The sequence below is a fragment of the Sinohyriopsis cumingii genome, chromosome 19, assembly GCF_028554795.1.
Source record: "Sinohyriopsis cumingii isolate HCF-2022 chromosome 19, ASM2855479v2, whole genome shotgun sequence".
Taxonomy (NCBI): domain Eukaryota; kingdom Metazoa; phylum Mollusca; class Bivalvia; order Unionida; family Unionidae; genus Sinohyriopsis; species Sinohyriopsis cumingii.
The window spans coordinates 27926655-27949168 of record NC_142979.1 but is presented as its reverse complement, the minus strand read 5'-3'; the positions used below and the strand labels follow the sequence as shown (position 1 = coordinate 27949168).

The 22514-nt window shown below is 35.8% G+C and overlaps 1 protein-coding gene across 2 annotated transcripts in view; it reads right to left on the bottom strand.

Annotated features, from left to right (window-relative positions):
* The window catches only part of LOC149775332 (uncharacterized), a 283479-nt gene that overhangs the window by 19063 nt on the left and 241902 nt on the right, over window positions 1-22514 (bottom strand). The window contains exons 7-12 of one of the 2 annotated variants that reach the window (XM_089944066.1): window positions 15784-16351; window positions 12148-12425; window positions 11241-11467; window positions 9964-10002; window positions 8453-8569; window positions 2467-2607 (exon numbers count right to left, since the gene is read on the bottom strand). In XM_089944066.1, the coding sequence (XP_089800192.1) occupies window positions 2467-2607; window positions 8453-8569; window positions 9964-10002; window positions 11241-11467; window positions 12148-12425; window positions 15784-16351 (1370 nt within the window). The remainder of the gene's footprint in view (window positions 1-2466; window positions 2608-8452; window positions 8570-9963; window positions 10003-11240; window positions 11468-12147; window positions 12426-15783; window positions 16352-22514) is intronic. The other variant, XM_089944067.1, reaches the window with a different exon arrangement.

Here is a 22514-nt window from a genome sequence, read left to right as displayed (position 1 = left end):
AAAGCAGTACAGTATGACAGAAAGCTTGCAAGCACACAAATGAACACTTTCTATTCCAATCTAAAGAATCCCTGTAAATGAATAAAACTGACAACTTTACTGATTGACACCCAAACTATAATATGTAAATTGATCACTAAAGGACTCTGGACAAAAATATACCATTATTATATTTTTTCTCTGAAAATATTTACCTATACAAGTGTCAAATTAAACTACTGTTATGAGTATGAACTGTATGTACATGTAGGGTTTAATGGGAGATCACAATCCAGGCTATTTATTACAGACCAAGGTATCACCAAAAGACACAGGCAAAAAAATCCTTAAATAGTTAAAAATACAATGTTACATGTGTGTGTGTGTGTGTATGTGTGTGTGTATATAAAATAAAAATCCTAATCCTATTCAGCTAGAACACTGTCATGGGAGGCATCTCTGGGTAAAAGGATTTCTTCCATTAGTTGCTTCCTATGACACTTCGCCTATTCAATATCCCTGGGACCACAGGATGGGAATTTGTGTCAAAAATAAAATAACTCCTGTGCAAAAGAAATTTTTGATAAAAGGAATTATTTGTTACACTATTATTTAAAAAAAACTAGTTTTCTTGCAAAACCCTTATTCTTCTTAAAAATAATCTGCTTTAACCATTGGATATATTAAAACAGAAAAATATCCGCAAAAAGAAGGGAGGAGAGGAAACATTTACAAAAGAGCAATTGTGATCTTCACATGAAAATTATGGATTCTTTTGCAAAGGGCAACAAAAGACTTTAGTTTTACATGACCAAAAATAAACAGACTAAATTAAGGTTTGCATTCTTAAACATAAATAAAGCAAAATCCCTTTCAAAGCACATACTATCTTTCTTAAATCAGCATCTACAGAGCTGACAAGAAACACTGCTTCAAGGGAACTATTTAAATCCTGTTGCAAAGACAGATGTCATGATAATATCAAGTTGTGATAATTAAATGAAGGACAAAACTCAATTTAAACCTTACTGGCCTAAATGGAATGGGCTACACAATTCTAATCATGCTTGCCTCATCTTACAAATGACGGCCAAAGCCTTACCCAGGGTGGATGACAAAACATGGGCCAATCATTTATGCATGAACTCATTAACCACTAGCACCTTGTTAATGCATCAGAAGATAGTAGCCTACATCTAAGCTCTGTAGTGTCAAGGTCGTTTAAGATACGCTAAAGTGGGTGTATTATGGAAAGGTATACAGATATAGCTCTACAGTGATACCAAAAATCTGGACTTTCTTCTTGCACTACAAAATATAGAGGGAGAAGCATAATTTTTTTACCCAATTATTTTCCACCCAAAATTCGCCCATGGTCGGATTTAATTTTGTGTCCAGATTTTAGAATTTTTGGCTTCAGATCTAAGACCGACTAGTCTGAGCTGCACGCAGACAGGCAAACCTTTGCAAAAAGTAGGATAAGATGTGTGTTTGGAAAAAGTGGTCTGGATTTGAAAATGATGGGTCTGTAAAGGAAAAAAAAAAACCCCAATGTTTACCCTTCTGCTCATGCACAAGCAAAACTGCCAATGTTTTACAAAGTTTCTAACACAACTAGGCATTAGGTTAACCAGAAATCTCTTGGAAGTCTATTTATTAGGATGTATTCAGAAATAGCCCCAGAATGTGTGTCCTGCTTGCATGTCGGACGAAAATGACAAAAACCTCCAGGGGTTAATGAGCTGAACAGGTCATCAGTGATACAACAATGGTCTGTGAAAAGAGGGGATTGTGGGATGGGTAAATTTTCTGGTAAAGAGTTGCTATGAACCAAAAAAAGGAGCAGTTTCAATTTTTTTAGGACTCACTTTTCTTCCAACCTTCCACACTGCAGATCGGTCTATTACACCAACCAAACTATAACAGTGTCCAGCAGAAAATGTTGCATAATTTTGATATGCTGCACAGAAGAGAGTAACATTTTAAAGTACAAGAACATTGAGATCTGTCCAGCATAAACCTTGAAAAAAGTTCCAAAATGTATCTGCATGCATAAATGCAGTTATAATAGTTTTCAAATTACTTTGTCCATTTTTCTTTCACTTAGAAGTTTGTATGCACAAAATAATATCGTATTTAAAAACCTGAACATAATATAATGCCTGTCCCCATGGGAGACTAGTTTTTATAAAGTAACTGTGTTATTGGCTGAAATATAAAGATTTTATTAATATAGATAAATAAAAACATTTTATTACAATGTACCCTTTGACAAACTTGGTAGAAGCACAAGCCCAAAGCACAGTGCATTGTGCATGTGTGCACTCGGAACCCTGCATCACATGACATGAGGGTTACAAAGTTTAAATATTAAAAAAATATAAGACATGGAACAAAAACAAATTCTGTCACTGACAGGCAGAAATATGAAACTGACAGGCAATGAATGTATTATTTTATTTAAAAAATGCTTGAGGTTGGACTAACTTTCTGTGGAGGGAGAGAAGTGTGCGGGACTGAACTGCCTGTCAATGAGGTAGGGTGTGTCAAGGTCGACGCTGACTTGTCGCGATCTCGTAACGGCAGCATTAACTGATTGGATGGATGATGTTGCAGACTGGATAAGCTCTGGAAGGGAAAAGGACAAACATACACTGGAAGGGAAAGATGGTAATAAGAAGTATAACTGATGCGAGTGCTTCACATCTGCCGCTAGTTGTCCCCTGCATACAGAAGAACATTGTATTGCAATAGTTCACAAATTCTGGATAGGCAAGTCTTTCATGCACTTCAAACTGCAGCATTTAGTTCATGCAACCTTCTCGAAGCTAGGAACATATCTTAAGAATGCAAGTGTCAAAAACATGGTAAGCATTATTTATTCATTCAGCTCTTGTTCTGTGATGAAATATTTTCAAAAATAGGTCTTCCTTATTTATGTTGCTTGCTAAAGGTGGTTGAATTACTGTATATACTTGTTTGTAAGCAAAGACTAACTGCAAAGAACATCAACCTGGATCTGCCATCACATAATACACAGGCAGATCAGGGGCCTATATTTTTTGTTCTATTAAATTCTCAGAGCAAACTGCAAAGACCAAGATCTGCCTGAGCACTATGCAACAACAGATTTGGGTTGGTGCAGCTGGACTTGTAACATGCATATATGTTGGAGAAAGGTGTTTCTAGGGATTAAACTATTGCAAAATGGTGCCAGAGGACAAATTTCCTCCCATCTTGTCCTATGCCAATCTTTCATTGGGAAGAACAGAAAAGAATCCTATGGATTCGTTTCATTCAATATTGGTATATATATATATTTGTATGGTTTTTGAAAAAGAAAATATCTTCCTGTGTGTAGCTAAATTTCTGGTTGTGATCATGGTCAAGTGCTTTTTAAAAACTGAAACATATTGAAGTGTGTACTGAAATGTAGTTAAAGGAAACACAAAAGACACATTACTGGCAAACCCCAAATGAAGATGTATTCATATAAACCTTTCTAACTCTAACTCCTAAATAATTCATGTAATTAGCAGCCATAAGAAAATATTATGGGACAGGAAAAGATTGAGACAGAATAAGTATGGACATGCATAATAATGGGGTAAGAAGAGTTACACTGACTGGTCTCATTAGACGATTTATCCAATTATCCTGTTTATATAACTTATGGAACTGATTTAGTGCAGAATTTATTTTTCTCGACAGCTGGCTCAATATAACAAAATTTCATGGGAATCATAATACTACGGATTCAAACCTGTCTCAAATGTCACCAGTGTCAGACAACCAATTGGCTTAAATAACTGTCTTTTTATGGCCCTGTCAACCAAATTATTGTGGAAATACATTTTCATGAAGCAAACACCTGCATTAGGAGGCTATTATTTCCCAGTGCCAGGGGTAGTTCCTTAACCCTGGTTGAACTGCCTCCAGAGAGACACCAGCTGATGATGACTTCTATAAGAATATATGCAAGAATAAATGCAAGAAAGCAATGGAAACAACATCACTGCGACTAAATCACATTTAAAACTGCACTAAAGTTGTTTTCAAATGGCATGGTCACTGGTACTGCATCTAAAAATGTTTGCAAATATTCTTAAAAATGCATCGAGTACTCTTACATGGGCATGAATAATTTTACACCATTTCCTCGTCAACACAGGAACTATGCATTCCAGTCATCCCATTAAAGTTCAAGGACTTTGTAACGTAAATTCATTCCACCCAAGAAAAGAAACCAAACGATGGTGCAACCCAGATGGGGTGACCACTCTTAATGACCACATGCTCATGTCACCCGTGTTGTAATTGTAGTTTTAAAAAGTTCATTGATAATAAATAAAGACAAATAGTTTTAAAATATTCAGGAAAATTACTGATATAGCTATTAACTGATTAATTGGAAATCAGCTGGGAGGTTGGAACCTGTGCACCTCAGTTGGGAATCAACATTAGACAACATGGCAGCAGGGTGTTAACCATGCTTACTATTGGCAAACAGAACTGTATAGTATTGTTAGGCTTGTATCCAAAGGAAGTCTCTTTGTCCACTAGGGAAGCAATTTGCAGTAATTCATTTTTAAACACAGCAAAAGGTACACTGCCATTTGAAAACAATGTTAGTGGTCACCCAGTTGCATTGAAAGTCAAAAAGTGACTTGCAAAATAGATGGCAAAGACCGATACGGTTACTGACAACCATTTTACGAACTCTATACGGGTCATAAGTATATACAAAATACTGTAGTATATTAATACTCATGAAGATCTATAGTAAAACATCAATGATACAGATGCCACATTTAAAGACTATTTTATCAGTCCAACAAATATTATTCAGAATAATCAGTCATTTAGACATGTAAATACCTGGATAAAAAACATGACTACTGATGGGTCTGATTAATAGATAGTGAACTGTATTATAGAGACCTCAATCCAGAAGCCACATAAATGGTCTACTCAGAGCAGCTTATGTTCAGTACACCTGTCTCTAATAGGCTCCCTACATTATTCAACTTCTTGTCAGCACTGTAGGAAATAGAACAACAAGCACAAAGGCTGACAGATTATCCAATATTTTAATTCAAGTACAAATTGGTTAAGATCAGGCTGATGACAATATTCTGGAAAATAAAGTAGGCATAAAATGTAGCACGGGCAACCAGTTTTAATGGATTCTGTACTTCAAACCACCAACTTAAAATCCCAAACACAAACTTGTGTCTCTCTGAAGACAGTAACAACCCCTTCAAAAAATCAGGCCTGGCCTGAAAATACAATGAAACACAGATATAACACATAGCACTACTGTAACTCTAGTGTCACACCATCTGCCAATAAAAATGAACACAGGTATGTATGATATATCACACACAACATTACTGCAACTCGTGTCACACCATCTGCCAATACAAAGGAACACAGGTATGATATATGACACACAACATTACTGTAACTCTCGTGCCACACCAACTGCCACATAGATAACAGTAAACATAACACTGGTACAACACCATCTGCCAAAATAAGAAAACATATGTATGATAGGAAACATGACAATAACACTAGTGCAACACCATCTGTCAATAACAAGGGAACAAAGATATGACACTGCATTAATGTAACACTAGTGCCACATCAACTGCCAATAAGGGAACATAGGTATGACATTTAACATTAGTACATACTTCTCTTAAAGGGTGCACTAATCTCAAGTATGTTATTGACATATTATCTTGCAATTTGTTTGACATTACTGATATGAATGACCATGCTGACCAATCCCATCTTTCAAATATGTCCGATTTGTGTGTTAATAATGAAGATACAGTTCTACCACATAAGCAGATATATGGTCACTATTTATTGCGTATTGCTGGTTCTGTTTTTTTTTCTGCCTCAATTTTCCACATCCATGTAAACCAGTGATTTTGCTCCAAAGATGAAATTTTCACATATATAAATTGCCATATACTCTTTACAAATACCAAATTATATTATTTTCAAATTAAACTGTTTTCCAAAATTAGATCTTTCATTCTCTTGATGTATGAAATGTAATAACAAACATTAAGATTCATGGAAAATGCAGTCTGCAGACCAGTCAAAAGATGCCATTGAAGCTTTTCACAAGCAAAGAAAAATCAATAATTTCTGGGTAAATTAATCATATGACCTGTTTCTGGTCAAACAATTAAATTCCCCTGAACATCCTTTTATGCCTGATCATTTACCACAGGTGCAGAAATATAGGCCATTCAAATGACAATTGTCAGAACACTGGTAAAACTCCCTGCTGTAAGCCAGAAAAGATGAAGTTACAGTATATACTCGCTTATGAGTCTAACTGCAAACTGCAGAGACCCTGATCTGCTGTTGCATAATGTGCTGGCAGATCTGGGTCTTTGCCATTCTAATTTTTCCCTGGCAAATTTCCTGTATAAATGTCCTGCATGTAATGGTCACCTGCCTTCTGCAGACAGCAGCCAGATGTTTCCAACCAATGGTTTCTACCTGCCTCAAGTGATCACTGGCGCAAATCTACATCAGTGACTGCTCCATCTTTCATTTCATGAGGAAGGCATTGTTTAGATAAAGGAATACCATGTGAATCGATGTGCAAACACATATAATATCTTGCTTGTACTCCAGTCATGTTGAAAGTACAACTCAAAGGTATCACCATGTCAAATTGGAAATGGTCCAGGTTTTATCATTAGGGTAGAAGGTTGAAGCAATTCATTTGCCTGATGGTGGGAAATGTAGCTGTGTTATCATATCAAAAATGAAAGTCACATTTTGCACCAGTGGGGCAAGTATAGTTAGATATCTTCATCGATATGCCTGTGAATTAAAGCATCTCTGAAAAAATACCATCTTTGAGAAGATATACGAGTTGTATCCCTTTTCATTTTTGTTAGGTGTCATTCAGTATTCAAAATGTGCTGTACATGCTGGTGAGCTTTTGGTTCATGGGTCACAAAAAAACAGATTGGTTCTTTTGATTTTGTGTTCATCACAGGTTTCTCACATAAGCTGACTGTCTATTGATCTTCACAAGCACAGCAAATGACTAATCCAGATACTGTTTTACAAACATGAACAGACTAAGATCTGTGCGCATTTTAGGTCAGTGATCAGGATCCGGTAATCTTGTTGTACAGTACACATAAAACAATATTGTACGGTAATATAATAATAAATATAATACACAAGATAATGATACTTGTTGAATGGTATTTGTTCAAAACCCAATTTTAAAACATGAACCTGTGTACAATGTGTGTGCAATGGCCAGTTTTGCCTTTTCCCATGAAAGGCCACTGTTGACAGGTTTGACTGTACATTGTTATGTTAAAATCTCATAATAAAACAATGGTGTAGCTACCAAAGCATTCATTTTTGCAATGCAGTATCTTATTGCATCTCCCAGTGCATTAAGTGTGCCCAAATCCAATTAATGTAACATATATACTCACTTATAAGATAGGTCCAAGTGCAAACTGCACACACCCAGATCTGCCATCACATAACGTGCCGGCAGATCTGGGTCTGTGCAATTTGTTAGGAGCAATCAGCAGAACAAACACATACCCTAATCAGTAGGCGCATTGTTCAGGATCCTGTTTGCAGTTTAACTTGTCTTATGAGCAAGTATATATGGTACTTCCAGTCCAGTTGCAAAGCGATGTGATGACAGATCAGGACTTGTATTCCCAAAACTTGTCCCAAGAACAGGTCCACTTTTAGAGCCTTAAACTTTAATATGAATGAACCCCCAATCTGGAAACATTCAGATTCTCTTAACTTTGGGTCCTTCTGCTAGACCAAATAATTTTGATGCTGTTGGTACACTCTCAGTATTAAATCTGACATTGAGCTTTTGACCTTGAGCTTAAGTTTCTTGCCCAGAGACTTTCGAAAAAACAGTGTCATTGCCAATATTTCAATTCTCCTCACGAGTCTAAGTCCTCATCACAGACAGATCTGTTGCTTTATTTCATGATGCCTAATCCAGGTTTGCACTCGCTACAGCTGGATACTTGTTCTTGCTCTCAAACAGGAGCGTTCTACTCTTTTATCTTTTTTACACAAGAAAGTCACGACTCCTTCGTGTTTCTGCTAGATACGGAGATACCCTACTGGTGGTACGATATGGCCCAGCACAGTCAAATTTTATAGTATTTAGGCTAGTACCCTGTGGTTCTGTACTCTAAATTTATACACTACTTGTACAAATTATGTTTCCATGGCAACATAAAAATAATGAATGCAAAATTTGAAACATCAAAATACATCTCATTGCTTCTTGCTTGACGTATGACCAAGCCTGGTTGAAATACAGTACACTGAATAGTTAAAGTTTTGCTCTGGACAGACCGATGGACGGACACACCTCCATTATGTGTTGTATTTTTTTGCAAAGGTAATATGAAAGGTCAGCAGCAGTAGTGGCCCTTACCTTTGGCTGAAATGCCCCAGGGATCCCCGAGTTTAAGGGGCTCGGTATCCCTTGACCACCAGGATGCCTCAATGGAGATACTGTGGGATAACCTGGACCTGGGAGCCCCGACAATGGCTGAAATAGCGGCAAAAAAATGAATATAAGCAAAAACCTGTGAGGTTTCGTGGATTCCTACCATATCATTTAAGTGTGACTATGTCACATATAAGCTAATACAAAATAAGATGAGCAACGTGTTACTGTAGTAATACAAGGGAAAAGCATCAAGGTGTAAGCATTTAATAAATAGCCACATTTTGGATATTGGTTTAACATTTAAAAATATTTTAAAAATATTTTTGAGAAAGACAATGACTGCAAACACATAAAGAATTTTTTTAAATTGTTCAAACTAATCAGAACAATTTTGTTTTAAATATTTAATCTGAACTGCCAACTTACAGTTCCTGTTATAAGCACAGTCTATGTTTTACGACAGCATATTTGATCAAAATAAACTAAATTACGCTGTTGGGACCAACATGATACCAGTTCACTCGATCACTGTGAGAACACTCACTCAAACAAACCCAAATAATCAAATGCAACCTGAATTAGGGTTGGTCACTTTGCCATTAAATGCATTATAAAACAAATCATTAACATACTGAAGATTAAGACTCTGCCTGTGTGTGTCTGTGTGATGTAAATTTTTAATGTAGCTTACTTTTAGTCATACTGTCTGCAGTGTGGCAGCTTATAGTGATGTCTAGCACTGGACCATCATGCCAGAGATGTAGATCCTGTACTGACCCAGTCACATTATTCGGACACCATGGCACCCAATATTAACACTAACCTCTTAATGCCAAGTGCCAACTGAGGCAGCTGCTAGTAATATTTTTGGAAGTTTTTGGTATGACTGGGCTGGGGTTCGAACCTGCAACTTCCCAAATCCAAGGCCGATGCTCTAACCATTTAGGTCACCACAGCAGTCAATCTGGTATTGCAAGTTTGTGCTTTGTGTCATTCACAAAACACCTCCAAAATCTTAATCTGTGTTCATTTCACATGTGATCCATACAAATCAGTAAAATGTTTATCTATTACTACTGTCTGCTTTATTATCATGCTAGACTACATATTCTGTCACAGTGTCTGGGATGAAGAGAGAGCCCAGGTGGCCAAGTGGTCAAATTTGATCACCTTTGCAGATCACTGACATCTCACATTTGCCCACACGGGTTAAAGTCTTGGGCTCAGCCATAATGTGTATGCTAGAAAGTTTGCCAGCAACTCCCTGTGGGTCTGTAGTTCTTCTGGGGTTTTCCCCAAATAGACTGATTGCCATGTATAGCTGGGATTTTCCTGGTTTCTTACTCCACCAAATATAGTGACTACCCTCTACAGCCTATCATATGCTGTAAAATGCCATTAAATCCATACCAACCAATCAATAAAACTTGGGGGAAATTTTATTTCAGTTAAATGAGCTTGTAAAGTACAAAAATGGTTCTCTGTAAACTTACATTTTGTCTGTAGAAAGATGAATTTGGAAGTTTGTCAAACTGAAAAGAAACAACAGATAATGATTAACTATGTGAAAATTATACACACACACACACACACACACACACACACAAACAACCCAATCAAAATAAAGGATATTAACAAAACTGCCAACCCTAGCAAGACCTTTCAAGACATTCAAAATGTTTCCAAAATTCAGACCAATTTTCATTAAGGTGCAATAAAATATAATATACATCAAATTGTTTTCGTCCATTGGATGCCATTTATAGAAAACGCTACCAGCAGCAACTTAATCAGACAGGCATTTTGTATAAAAAACATAGTTTAATGTATCTTAGGTACTACTATAAAGGTTACACTGGTTCCCTGACCAACTCCACCGAATCTAATATAATACCCTGATACAGATCAAACAAACAAGCTAGTTTCCAGATCTGACCAAAAGGATTGTATTTTTGGGATATTTGCTGTTATTCAGGCCTGAATACCTGATGAAATCAAACGCTGACAGAAACAAGATGATTGAAGTGGTGCTGATTATTAAAGACGATAAAAGACAATTCTGACACAGGAAGAAACGAGCTTGCAAATAGGACTATTACAAAACAGAAAGTACTTCTCTGCAAGCATATCAAATGCAATTTTCTGCAAAGGAATCTCCATACAGAAAACATCTGTCCAAAGAAACATTTTAGGAATCAATAATTCACTATTTTACCCTTAATATCAAGGAAATTGGTCTGAAATGGCATCCACTTATGAGGATACTTTTCGTGAAGGCAATTATGACTCTTTTTACTTGTACATGTACCTGACATGGATTGACTAGATTTCATTACTCTAACTTGTCCAAAATGTATGTTCTCACTATAAAATTCACTGCATAGTTTCTCATAAAATTATAATTCAAAGCCTCACACTGATGCTTTTTCTCCATCCTTTTTGTTTGCCACAATTGTTTTATACAGAAACAGCCATTTTATCATATATACTCACTCAGAAGTTGAACTCGACTGCAACCAACACAGATCCTGTTTTCTTGTTGCATTATGGACCAGCATATCAGGGTCTATGTTGTTTGTTCTACTAATTTCTCCTGATCAACTAAACAGACCCTGTTCTGCATTATGTGATGGTAGACCTCAGTCTGTGAAGTCTGTAGTAGGCTCAGTCTTATACACAAGTCATACATTTACCTTGTCTTTGAGAAAGGATGCTACAGTTTTAATTTATGCATGTTAAAATGCCTGCATTATGTTACATATTCTCTTACCACGTGGGGTGCAGGAGTGGGAACGAGTGACGAGGAATATGGAATCGACAGGCCTCCATGGTATGTATGCTGATGCGTGTGGTTATGTTGATGCTGGTGCATGTGCTGATGCATCTCGGCACGGATGTATGGCGATGTTTGGAAAAGACCTGGTCTTTCAAGCGAACTTGCTCGCTCTGCTGATGCTAAGAAACGCCTGTTAAGCTCTTCTCTCAGCATGTCTGGAGCTGAACAGCAAAAAAACAGATTTGATGTAATTTTTTTCAAAGATTGTACCATTTTGAATTTCATAAAGATTTCAATTGCTATCATGTATAGTAGCATGAATACTGCATGGTGCAGAATAATAAATAAATGGCCAGGCTCTGCATGTCACGACCATAATCAAAGCATTGCAACAAAAGAAAACTGAGCCAAAACGTTAACTGATGACAATAACAACAATGGTAGAAAATTGACTGCTTGACCTCACTTCACACCAATATGGGCTAGACAATAAAAATCTGTGGAAGGACAATTCGCAATGAATGAACAGAATCGATCCATCTCATTACTGTCAAAATTAACTTCATGAGAATTCATATACTGTTGCATAACTGAATAATTTAAGCATCTTTTTCAAAGCAGCCCCACCATTCTATTTATCTCTAAAAGCTCTTTTTGCAATTCTTTATTTTTAAATTTTTAGAACATTTCAATCTGTACTTTATAGCCAGTATTTTGCTGGCATGCTGTTAAGCAGTATACATACATTCATACATACACACACATACTTTTATCTCTACGCATACAAACATTACATACACACACAGATACATATATACATTGATAGATATTACAGACACACACACACACACAATTCATTAATAGCTCAAATGTCTTGGCCTGATCTAATTCACATCCATACCTGAAATCAGCGACTCTCCTGTTAAATGGGAAGGTGGTATTCCCAAGGCTGATGATGCAAGGGGCCCTGCAGGAGGGCCAGGTGGAAGTGGTGGTGCAAACATAGTGTGAGAATTATGTTGTGGATGAGGTGGCGGAGGATGTAGGGGAATGGTTGACCCTGTTCCAAATGGTGGCGTGTGACTTGCCGTGGAATGTAGAGAAAGATGAGGGTTGTTGAGTCCTGGAGAACGTGGTATATGAGGACTGTATAAATTGGTCACTACACTGTGTGAATGGCTGAAAGAGTAAACATGTTTCCATGAATTTAAATAATTGCTCACTGCATAAGAAATTTTAAAACACTTAACGAGATAATATATATATAAAACATGTATATCCCACCAGTGCCCAAAAATGGACCCAAATGTGAAACTTAACCAAAAGATCGATATGCAGACAAACGAAACACTACCACTTTCTTGTTTGGGCATGCCTTACAAGCAAGCAAAGGAAACTGCTCCACACAATTTGGTAAATTTCACATAAAAAGACTTTTTATTCATAAAGTTACCAAACACATATGGCTCTATGAATTTCCTTACATTTAGGAAGTGAAAAGTTAGTTACCAATAAATGAATACGAACTATAAGATACACATTAACACTCAAATCAATGGCATCAGGTGATATATATATGTATGCATATATGTATGTCTATATATATATATATATATATATATATATATATATATATATATATATATGTGTGTATGTCTATATATATATGTAGTACACACACACACACATAGAGAGATGTGAAGTATTACTGGTTCTCTGCAATATATTATTCTGGTAGAATGCACCAGTACTGGTTCACTGTATCTGTACATCAATAGTTTACATCAGCATGCAATAAATTTTGAAGTGAACAAGGGAGCAGCCATCAAAAGCTTCTCTGCTAAGCAGGAAGAAGATAGAAAGAATGACATTTCAGAAATGTAAATAATTATGTAAATATGTGTAAAAACACTTTGCGTATAGCATTTCTTGTTTAAAACTGTTGATCTTATATAATGTATGAATAAATATTTTCATGCAAGTTTTTTTGGTCTTTGTAAGGCTTTTATTGGTCTGGCGTACAGGTTTTCATCTCAAGGGGTTGACACCTATGATAAGGTACTGGTTACTTATTTCTTATGTGCTGTGACATTTTATTACATTTTATCTCAATTCTTTTCTTTTTGAAATATTTTATAAATATATGGTATTTTTCTTCCTAAAAACAGATGAATGAGAGCAAGCTATTTTTTCTATTGATTGATGGATAAAATTTTAAAATAAGAAGTCTCAGGCCCTTGCACCAGAACACTGAATTGTTGGTCATGTATCACAGTATGTTCAGAAATGCTGCAGTTTACTGCGTTACAAAACATTCTGTGGTACCCAGCTAGATATGACTGTGAATGAATTCCCAAGAGGCAACAAATTCAATCAGCAGCTGTATCAATCAGAATTACACACCAAATGGCAGTCCACCACAGTGATAACTTTATTATACAGGCGAAAAAAAATCTATGCCCTGTGTAACTATCGATTATTTATGTAGTGTACATACAATAAATACTGTTCATTTAATACATGTACCATATTTGCCAGCCTATAAGACAATACTTTTTGACCAGAAAATCTTAGCTTTGCATTATACTCCGTATCGACTTATATATGGATAATGTCATCCAAATCACTTTATAGTTTTTGTCTGGAAAATAATTCACAAAGAGTACGAAAAATAATGTGTAAAAAAAAATATTTCATTTTGGAGAAGAGATCGTGTATGAACAAATACAGGATCCCACAATGAGTATTTTAAACAATTACATGATCATCAGTATTAAAAATTAACATAGATCAGATGTAATTGCACTAAAAAAGCATGCACCAGTAATGCATATTGTTTTTAATAAAAATTGTTTACATTTAATTACAAATATGTGCGTTAGAATTTACAAGTTAGAAGATGAATAATGAAGACATATTCCATCACAATTTTCTTCTTGCACCTAATGATCAAATAATCTGTATGCCCCATTGAGAGAGACAGAGACAGAGATGTCTTCATGATTGTAAATCTGTATTATTCACTTAAATGATGACTGATTTTGTGTACAAGTGCAGTACCATATTCCATTATCAATTAATACCACTAGTCAAGCAATGCCTTCTAATTTTTGTTTCCACTTCCATTATTAAAAGAATCACATGGCTTTGTAGTGGTATTTGCATGCTAATTAAATATGCCACGGCTGTATTCAGTCATTCCAAGATAACACCTGTTTGAGGTCAAGACCAGATAAGATTAGCAAGGCTACCAACAGGGAAATGAGGCTGCCCATGGGTATTAAGAACACCAAACAATATAGTTAAAGGAAATGCCAGGTGGTTATTATTGTAAATTTCTAAGCCAGTGACATTGTTGAAGTTGCAAACCAAACCCAACCCACACCAATTTAAAGTACATCTAGCATGAGCAAAAATCAAAAACAATTGCCACCTAAGCACAAGAAGAGTTCATGCACTTTAAACAAAATCTTAATTGTTGGGAATGAAGAGGTCATTATGCAAGAAAATTAGCATGCAAAATGGTCAATCTTGAGATTTAACTTAATGGAGACTATATGGATATAACTATTGTAAATATTTAAACCATGAAGGAGTATGGTATGTATTTTCATAGTTTACATTTACTGTTTCATTTATTAATGTTTTCTCTCTTTGACAAAAGCTTCAGCAACACGAGAGCAATAAGTTTAAAAAAAGAACAAAGCAATCCACGAAGAGCTGAACCATCTCTCTCTCATATATCGGACCATATTTAATTTTGATCACAAGGTGCATTAAGAAAAATGCGATGGAATAAATATGAATCCTTCTCTCTGTATCTCTCTTCCACTCAAGCCCCAACCCCCAACCCCACTCCTGGAAAATGCATTTTAGTATTAATGATGCAATTTCCCTATTGCTGGTAATCTGAAATAGCATACAGTGATACTTTTAAATATTCATGAAACCAGAAGTTATTATAATTTAATTCCACACAACATCACAGGTTTTATCCTATCTGTAACTCAATAAATTTTCGGGTCAGCGTCATTATATATAGCTAAAAGTACATAATACATTTAAAATACCTCTTGCGAAATGAATTAGGTACTTTTAATTACATTTAATGATCCTGACTGGAAAGGTTACCGAGTTACAGGGAGGATAAAATTTGCGATGCTGTGTGGAGTGAAGTGAAAAACACAATCCGAAGTGTTGATCTGGCCTCTTCTTATACTGAGCATTGACTTATATAATGATGAATTATGGAAAGTTTACCAAATTTGCTGATTTGACTTGTACTCTGCATCGATTTATAGGCTGGCAAATACAGTACTAATTACTGTCAGTCAAAAAACTTTCAACCAGCAGAAAATGTTTTGTGAAAATATCCAGACAATATGTGAACATTTTATACACATACAAAACATGTTAGAGAACAAATTGTGAAAATGTTATCTCATTTGCATGTACTATGACCTCTGTTATATTCAGCAATGTGAATAGTGCAATTTTGCCTATTAGAAGATTTATTTCTAAATGGCACATGTATTACCTTGGAAAGTAGAATGGTTTGGTAATTGACAGACTTGGTGGCAAAGACTGATGCTCTCGATCACGTTCCCTTTCTCGACTACTGTCTTCCCTCTTACTGCTGGAAGTACCTCTGGAAGGGGGAGGGGTGGTTTTGTGGGACTCTCGATGACTGGAATTAGGCCTACTACTAGGTCTGATGTTTGATGCTACCAAAGGAGTTCCCTGGGTTTTAGGTGTTTGTGTGACAGATTTAGGCAATGGTGGGGTGGAATGGGGCTTTTTCTTGACGGGTAATGGAGATGTCCTAGGAAATGACGGTGGTTCCTGGATTGTATTATGGTTGTTGTTGTTGTTATTGTTATTGATACTGCTGCTGTTGTGATGAACCTTGCTGCAAATACTGGTGGATGTAGTGGTGGAAGTGGTGTTAGTTGTGACTGGGGAACCAAGCAGCACTGAGCTGGTCGTTGTGGTATTGGTTGTTGCAGTGATATCACTGGTGGTGCTGGTGACTGCGGTGCAGGCACCACTAAGGGTAATGTTGTTGCATGTTGTTGCTGCAGTTGATGTAGGTAACAAACAGTCTCCTGCAAGGTAAAGAACAATAAATTAATAGCACAAGTGCGAACAGCACTCCCTCTGTATAACATCCTGCATATAGCACAGTTTTCATTATAAGGAGAGCATAGTTATGGATCCCATTTCACTTAACAACAGTAAAATAAAATTATATATATGATGTATTTCATTATAAGGTGATCTCACTATAAGGTGGTCTACTCTACTGCTTCAATCGACAGCATGATATTGAGGGAGTGCTGTGTCACACATTTTATTATAAAGTGTTCTCACTATAAGGTGATATACTCTGTGGCTTCTCTGGACAGCATTATAATGAGGGAGTACTGTATCATGTACTTCATTATACTGTGGTCACACTATAAAGTAGTATACTCTATTGGGAGTACTGTAATATTAATCCTGCCTGTGCTTTGATGTTATTACCATTTCAGAACGACTAATGTATTTGTCTCTACTGTACTGATGGTGGTAAGCAATATGTTCCGAGAGCAGCAACGGTTTAAGCACAGAGGCATTAATCTGATTCCAAAACTTGTTATAATAAATAAACTGTAATAAGAGTCACTTCCTGCTGCTGGGAGGATCTCCAAAATGAGAGTATATGATTCAGAAGTCTATACAAATAGTTTGAGCACAAAATTTTATTTTAAACAATGCCATCATCATTAAGAAAAAAGTGTTTCTCCATGTGCAAACGTTAAGTGAGACAAAAGGACACAAAAATATCTCTACGTCAATATTTATTTAGCTCAAATAAACTTTTTAATTCCTGGCAAGAATTAAACTGATTTTGTTAAATGTATATCAATATTCCTGTGATTCAACATCAAATCAAAACCCTTTCAATGAAATTCTTGTGGAAAAAGACAGATGGTTACTGTACATACTTGCTTATAAGACGAGTCCAAAGCAAACTGCAGAGACCCAGATGTGCTATCACATTATGCACTGAAAGATCTGGGTCAGTACAATTTGTAAGGAGTAATCAGTAGAATAAACAACACAGACCCTTACACGCAGGTACATTATGTTATGGCAGATCTGGATCAATGTTGTTTGCAGTTGGACTCAACTTATTTAGTGAGTATATACGATAGTTCAAGTATTAGTAGTTTTCTATTTTAAGGTCTCTATGATCGCCTTGATGTTTTATTGTACAGCAACACTCTGAAGGTCAATGTATCAAGGCAAGTAAAGTGCCTTACTAAAGGATACATAATGGCAGCCAATCTGGTCTGATTTAGGGTTTCTCTTTAAGAGCTGCTGTGGGTCTTTGAAAAAATCCTTTTTTTTTTTAAATGACTGGTTTCAGGACCTGTAACAAACAACTACACCAGTCAATCCAAAAATCAAGCACAACTGATCAAATACTTCTCAGACACATTATCAACTGCATACAGTCTATAAAGACTCCAAATTACAGGAAATATGAGCCAATCTAAATGTATGAAATAGACCACAGGCAAAAATGCATGAGCACATCATTCCCTGCCAAATTCTTTCATACAGCTGCACACCTCTTGTTGCTTTACATTCACCCTCTCAGCTCAAAATATATAATATCTTTGGTGGAGTCGGTCTTTTAAATTTTTCAAGAACAACACAAGGAACAATCAGAATCTGCTGTGTTTTTTATAGCAATATATTTCTATGCATTCATACTAAAACAAATAATGAATTTTCTGCCTAATTAAATTTGGCAATTTTGTTTAAGAACTTGAGATTTTAATGTTGGCTATTTTTCATTTTTGGTGTTTCATATACGTGTGTGTGACCTGTTTGCAGAATCAGACCAACTTTGAATAAATCAAAGTGACTTTATCAATGGAAATTATCTGAAGACATTTCCATCAATTCATACACACCACCTTGGAAATGAGTGACATGAGCTTTTGGTAAGCAAGTCAGCCGTGTGGGCAGGCATCCTATGGTAAGAATCTTGTAAAGTATGTATCTGTATTGTGCTGATGTGCAATGAAGTAAATGTGAATTTAAAATTTTCACATGACAGACAGAAACACACTAATGTTTGATTCATGATGGTAAAATCTTGAATCATTCTACAGGTTTTGTTCTTTGCTTCTGATGGCTTTGCATTCCATTTCCAAGATGAGACAAACATTTGAAGTTTTTGTGGGGTGAATTGGGACACCCTCTAGCTTGCTTTAGTATGCACCATTATGCCATATGAGCACATCACTTTCTTGCATATATGTCATTAGTGTGCAGAAAAATAAAATGCTTTGAGATGGCAAGTTACATGTTTTACTCACACCATACATGCATAATAACATACATGACTATCTAGTTATCCAATAACTATAGAGATAGCTATGTGATGTTTCCGATGGTCTAAAACAGACATGCATAGAATGAATGAGGAAGTCTACAGTTATATTTAACTTGCATATCAACTAAAATGTATGATGATAAATTATAAAGTGACTGGACTGCCTGATGGTCAGAGGAGACCTGACCCCACTCTAGATAACTGGAGGAGACCCGACCCAACTCTAGATACATGTAATCGGAGGAGACCTGACCCAACTCCAGATAATCGGAGGAGACCTGACCCCATGCTAGATAAATTCAATATTTAGTCATTACTTCATGTGGAGAACCCTTTGCTAGATAATAAAATTTGTTTCCATTTTCACAGCTTGCAATCCAGAGATTGTACAACATACAAGGTGACTGTCTCTATGTTTCATAATATTACTTGAGGAGTTCCAAACGCAACAAAAATTTATATGACATCAATGAATCTTTTGAAAATAGTTCCCTGGCTCCAAAATACACCTGGTTGATGATAACTGTATCTGCAATCTATTCACTGGTCATGACACTAAGTAATATGATCCTTGGATCAATGGGATTTTTTTCAATCTTGTGGGAGGGAGCACATGACCTGCATAACTATAAATACTTTCTGGCAATTCCCATGGGAACATAGAACATGGTTTTATTTAACTTTTGAACTCAGCTGCCAATCACTATTGCAGGATAAACTTGATATACCACATAATGCCAATTTGTTATGCACTGTATATCCATCATTTGATAAAATCTAGCAGACCAAAGAATACATATATGATATACACTGTATATCCAGCATTTGAGTCTCATATCCAGTGTCTCAAGATATTTCTTTTTCTTCTTGTTGCTTCAGATGGCTTTAAAAAATGGCTGTAGTTTATTAGTTTTTAATGTCATATTGGCTATATCACAGAGAGGAAAAAGGAACCATGTGCCTTAGCCAAGGACACATCAATCAAAGCAGATGACTTTCCTGTGCTGAGTCTGAACTTGTAACCCTTGGAATGGAATTCCTATGATGTACAATCTGAGTTATCATGGCTGCCAAAAATGGATGACCTTAATATCAGAAACAGGCTATAACAAAATTTTCAAGATATGGCCATACTAGATTTCAATTTAGCACCATTTTCTCCTATGAACAACCAACATCATTAAGAGGTCTTTTAGTAAGACCCCATGTTGATTTCCATGTACAAGTGGCAATAACAAAATATTTTCAACATGGTCTCTCAAGGGGACATACTGGATATCAGATCCGCATCGTTTTCATTTAGGACCAATGACGCATCAGAAAAATGCCTTTTTTGATATAGTGAAAATCCAGTTTGATATGACCATATATTCAGAAGGAGAATCAATAACATGAGTTTCAAGATGGCTGCCATATTGTTTCTCACACCCGCAACATTTTCATTTAAGACCAACTAGACATAATAGGAAGTCTTTCAGTGGAAACCCCATGCTGAAATGACCATCAATTCATTAGGTGTAACAACAACCATGGTGGCCATAATGGATGTCAGATCACCATGATTTTCATTTAGCATCAACAAGACATCATAAGAAGTCTTTTATAACTATCTGTGTAGGAGGAGTAATGATAATAATATTTTCAAGATGGCCACTGTGGCATCAATAATGGATATTAGCGATATTTTCATTTTGGACCAACTAGACATCCTAAGAAGTCTTTTAGTAAAAAACCCATGCTGATATGACCTTGTTTTGTATAAGATATAGTGACTGCAAGATTTTCAAGCTTGCTGCCATGTCAGCCATATTGTATGTCCAAGCAACATCACTTTCATTGAGGACCAACTGGACCATACGATGAATGCGCGTGTAAAGTTTCATGGCAAACCTCCAAGTAGTTTAGGAGAAGTGGATGAATGGACAAAGGATTTGGGGAAGATTATTTCATAAGGTCTCTTTTGCCATAACAAGGAGAGCTAAAATTCAAATTTCTTTTGTCTGGTAATTAGTATTAATGCCATGTATAAACGGAAAATTTCTAAAAATATGGTTGAACAATAAAAAACATTATGCCCTTTATTTATCATATATAAGACCAGACAGCTAGGCAACTGACATTAGGACAGAATGCCAATTAAGTTTATCACTGTACCTTTGATAAAAAAGACTACTTCCAATAAAAACAGGTGCAATAAATAGCTCACCTGGAAACATGTTACCGTCTTGAAAAATATGTTTACAATAAATTTTTGACTCAAATTTTACTACATGTACAAGCAATGTTTTGTGAAAATGACAAAGTGTGGCAGCTATTTAACTCTGCTGATATTCTTGTCTGAGCAGGTCTGGTTATTTTAAAAGTTTAAAAAAATTGATTCAATTGGATGAGATTGAAGGTTACTGCAGAAGAAGAAAAAAAACACCTCCCAAAAAAAAAAACAAAGTGATACAACTGTGTGATTTTTTTTTAGGTGGAATTATCATGTAAAGCTTGTAATTTACCTTTCTCCTTTATGGTCTCTATATCTACATCATTATGTTTATTACTTCAAGTATTCCAAGAAAATGATGAACACTTAGATGCTTCATATACCTGATTGAGCAAGCAGGCTGCTCATGTTTCAAACAAAATACAAGAAAGAATAGACAAGGCATAACATTTCAAGCAATTTTCCCTGTAACACAGTAGGCCAACTTCTCATTAATATAAAACCTGCCTTGGGGTGGGCTTGTCAATATGATGGTATTATTTTTATTACATTTCTGGATGAAAACAAATGATTCCAATTGTCAGACTGGTTCCATGCCATGTTCTTAGCAGCAGGGTTTTCTTCTTTAAAAAAAAATCCATTAGACAACCAACATTCCAAACACAAAGCCAAATTTCATTTCTATCATCACTAACATTAGCACAAAAAGAAGTGGCAAGCTGGCACACAGATCAAAAGCTACAGTAAATTCAATGTAAGAAAACTTCACAGACGAAAGTTCATATAGTTTAGGCAAATGGATCTATCTAGAAATAACACTGTATTTTAAAAGAAAATTAAGACCTGCCAATGCAAAGTTGGTTTCTAAGAAAAACAAAGGTTTACTAGGCATAATGTGAAAAGAAGGTGAAAGATAAAGAAAGTTTCTAGCACGGTTATGCACAATCTCCACTGGATAGCTCCAGGATAAGAAGTACTTGTGCAGTGAGACCCTTACAGTCATTATTTCAGCCAAGTGGCTACTTAACGAACCACTTCTAGAGCCATTTCTCAATTTTATTGCATCTGGAGTGTAATGAGGAGTCAGATACTCCAAACAAATTTGTTCTTCATACAGATGGCTCTCAAGATCTTCATGCTGTGAAGATCTTAGAAAAAACAAATAAAAACTTAAGTCTACACTGTCCCTTCAGCTTCAACCATCTCTTGCAGATTATTTAAAAACTTCTCATCTGCCATCAATAAATACAAACTACAAAAAAAAAAAAAAAACTAAATGGAGTCACAAATGGTAATAACAGATACAGCCTTGTTCTTCTGGGATGGGTCAGTAATTAAATTATTACATACGGTGTTCTCTGAAAAGTATCAATGGATATTCGATGGAGACCTTACTTGGCAAACTTTATGAATGCTGCTTTAATGTTGCTTTCAATGGAAGTTTGAGCTTTTATAGAATCAGTCTTACAACTGTTTCAATGTTCTTTATAATTATAAAAGGTGACATATATCCTTGGATAGAGTCAGTGAGTGAGGGATTTGGATTTTTAATGTAGCTTTTTAAAAAAAATCAGTCATATTGCTATGATGTCTCCAGTGTGGCAGTTTATAGTGATGTCTAGCAATGGGGCATCATGCTGCAGGCATATAGCATAATGTCCCACCC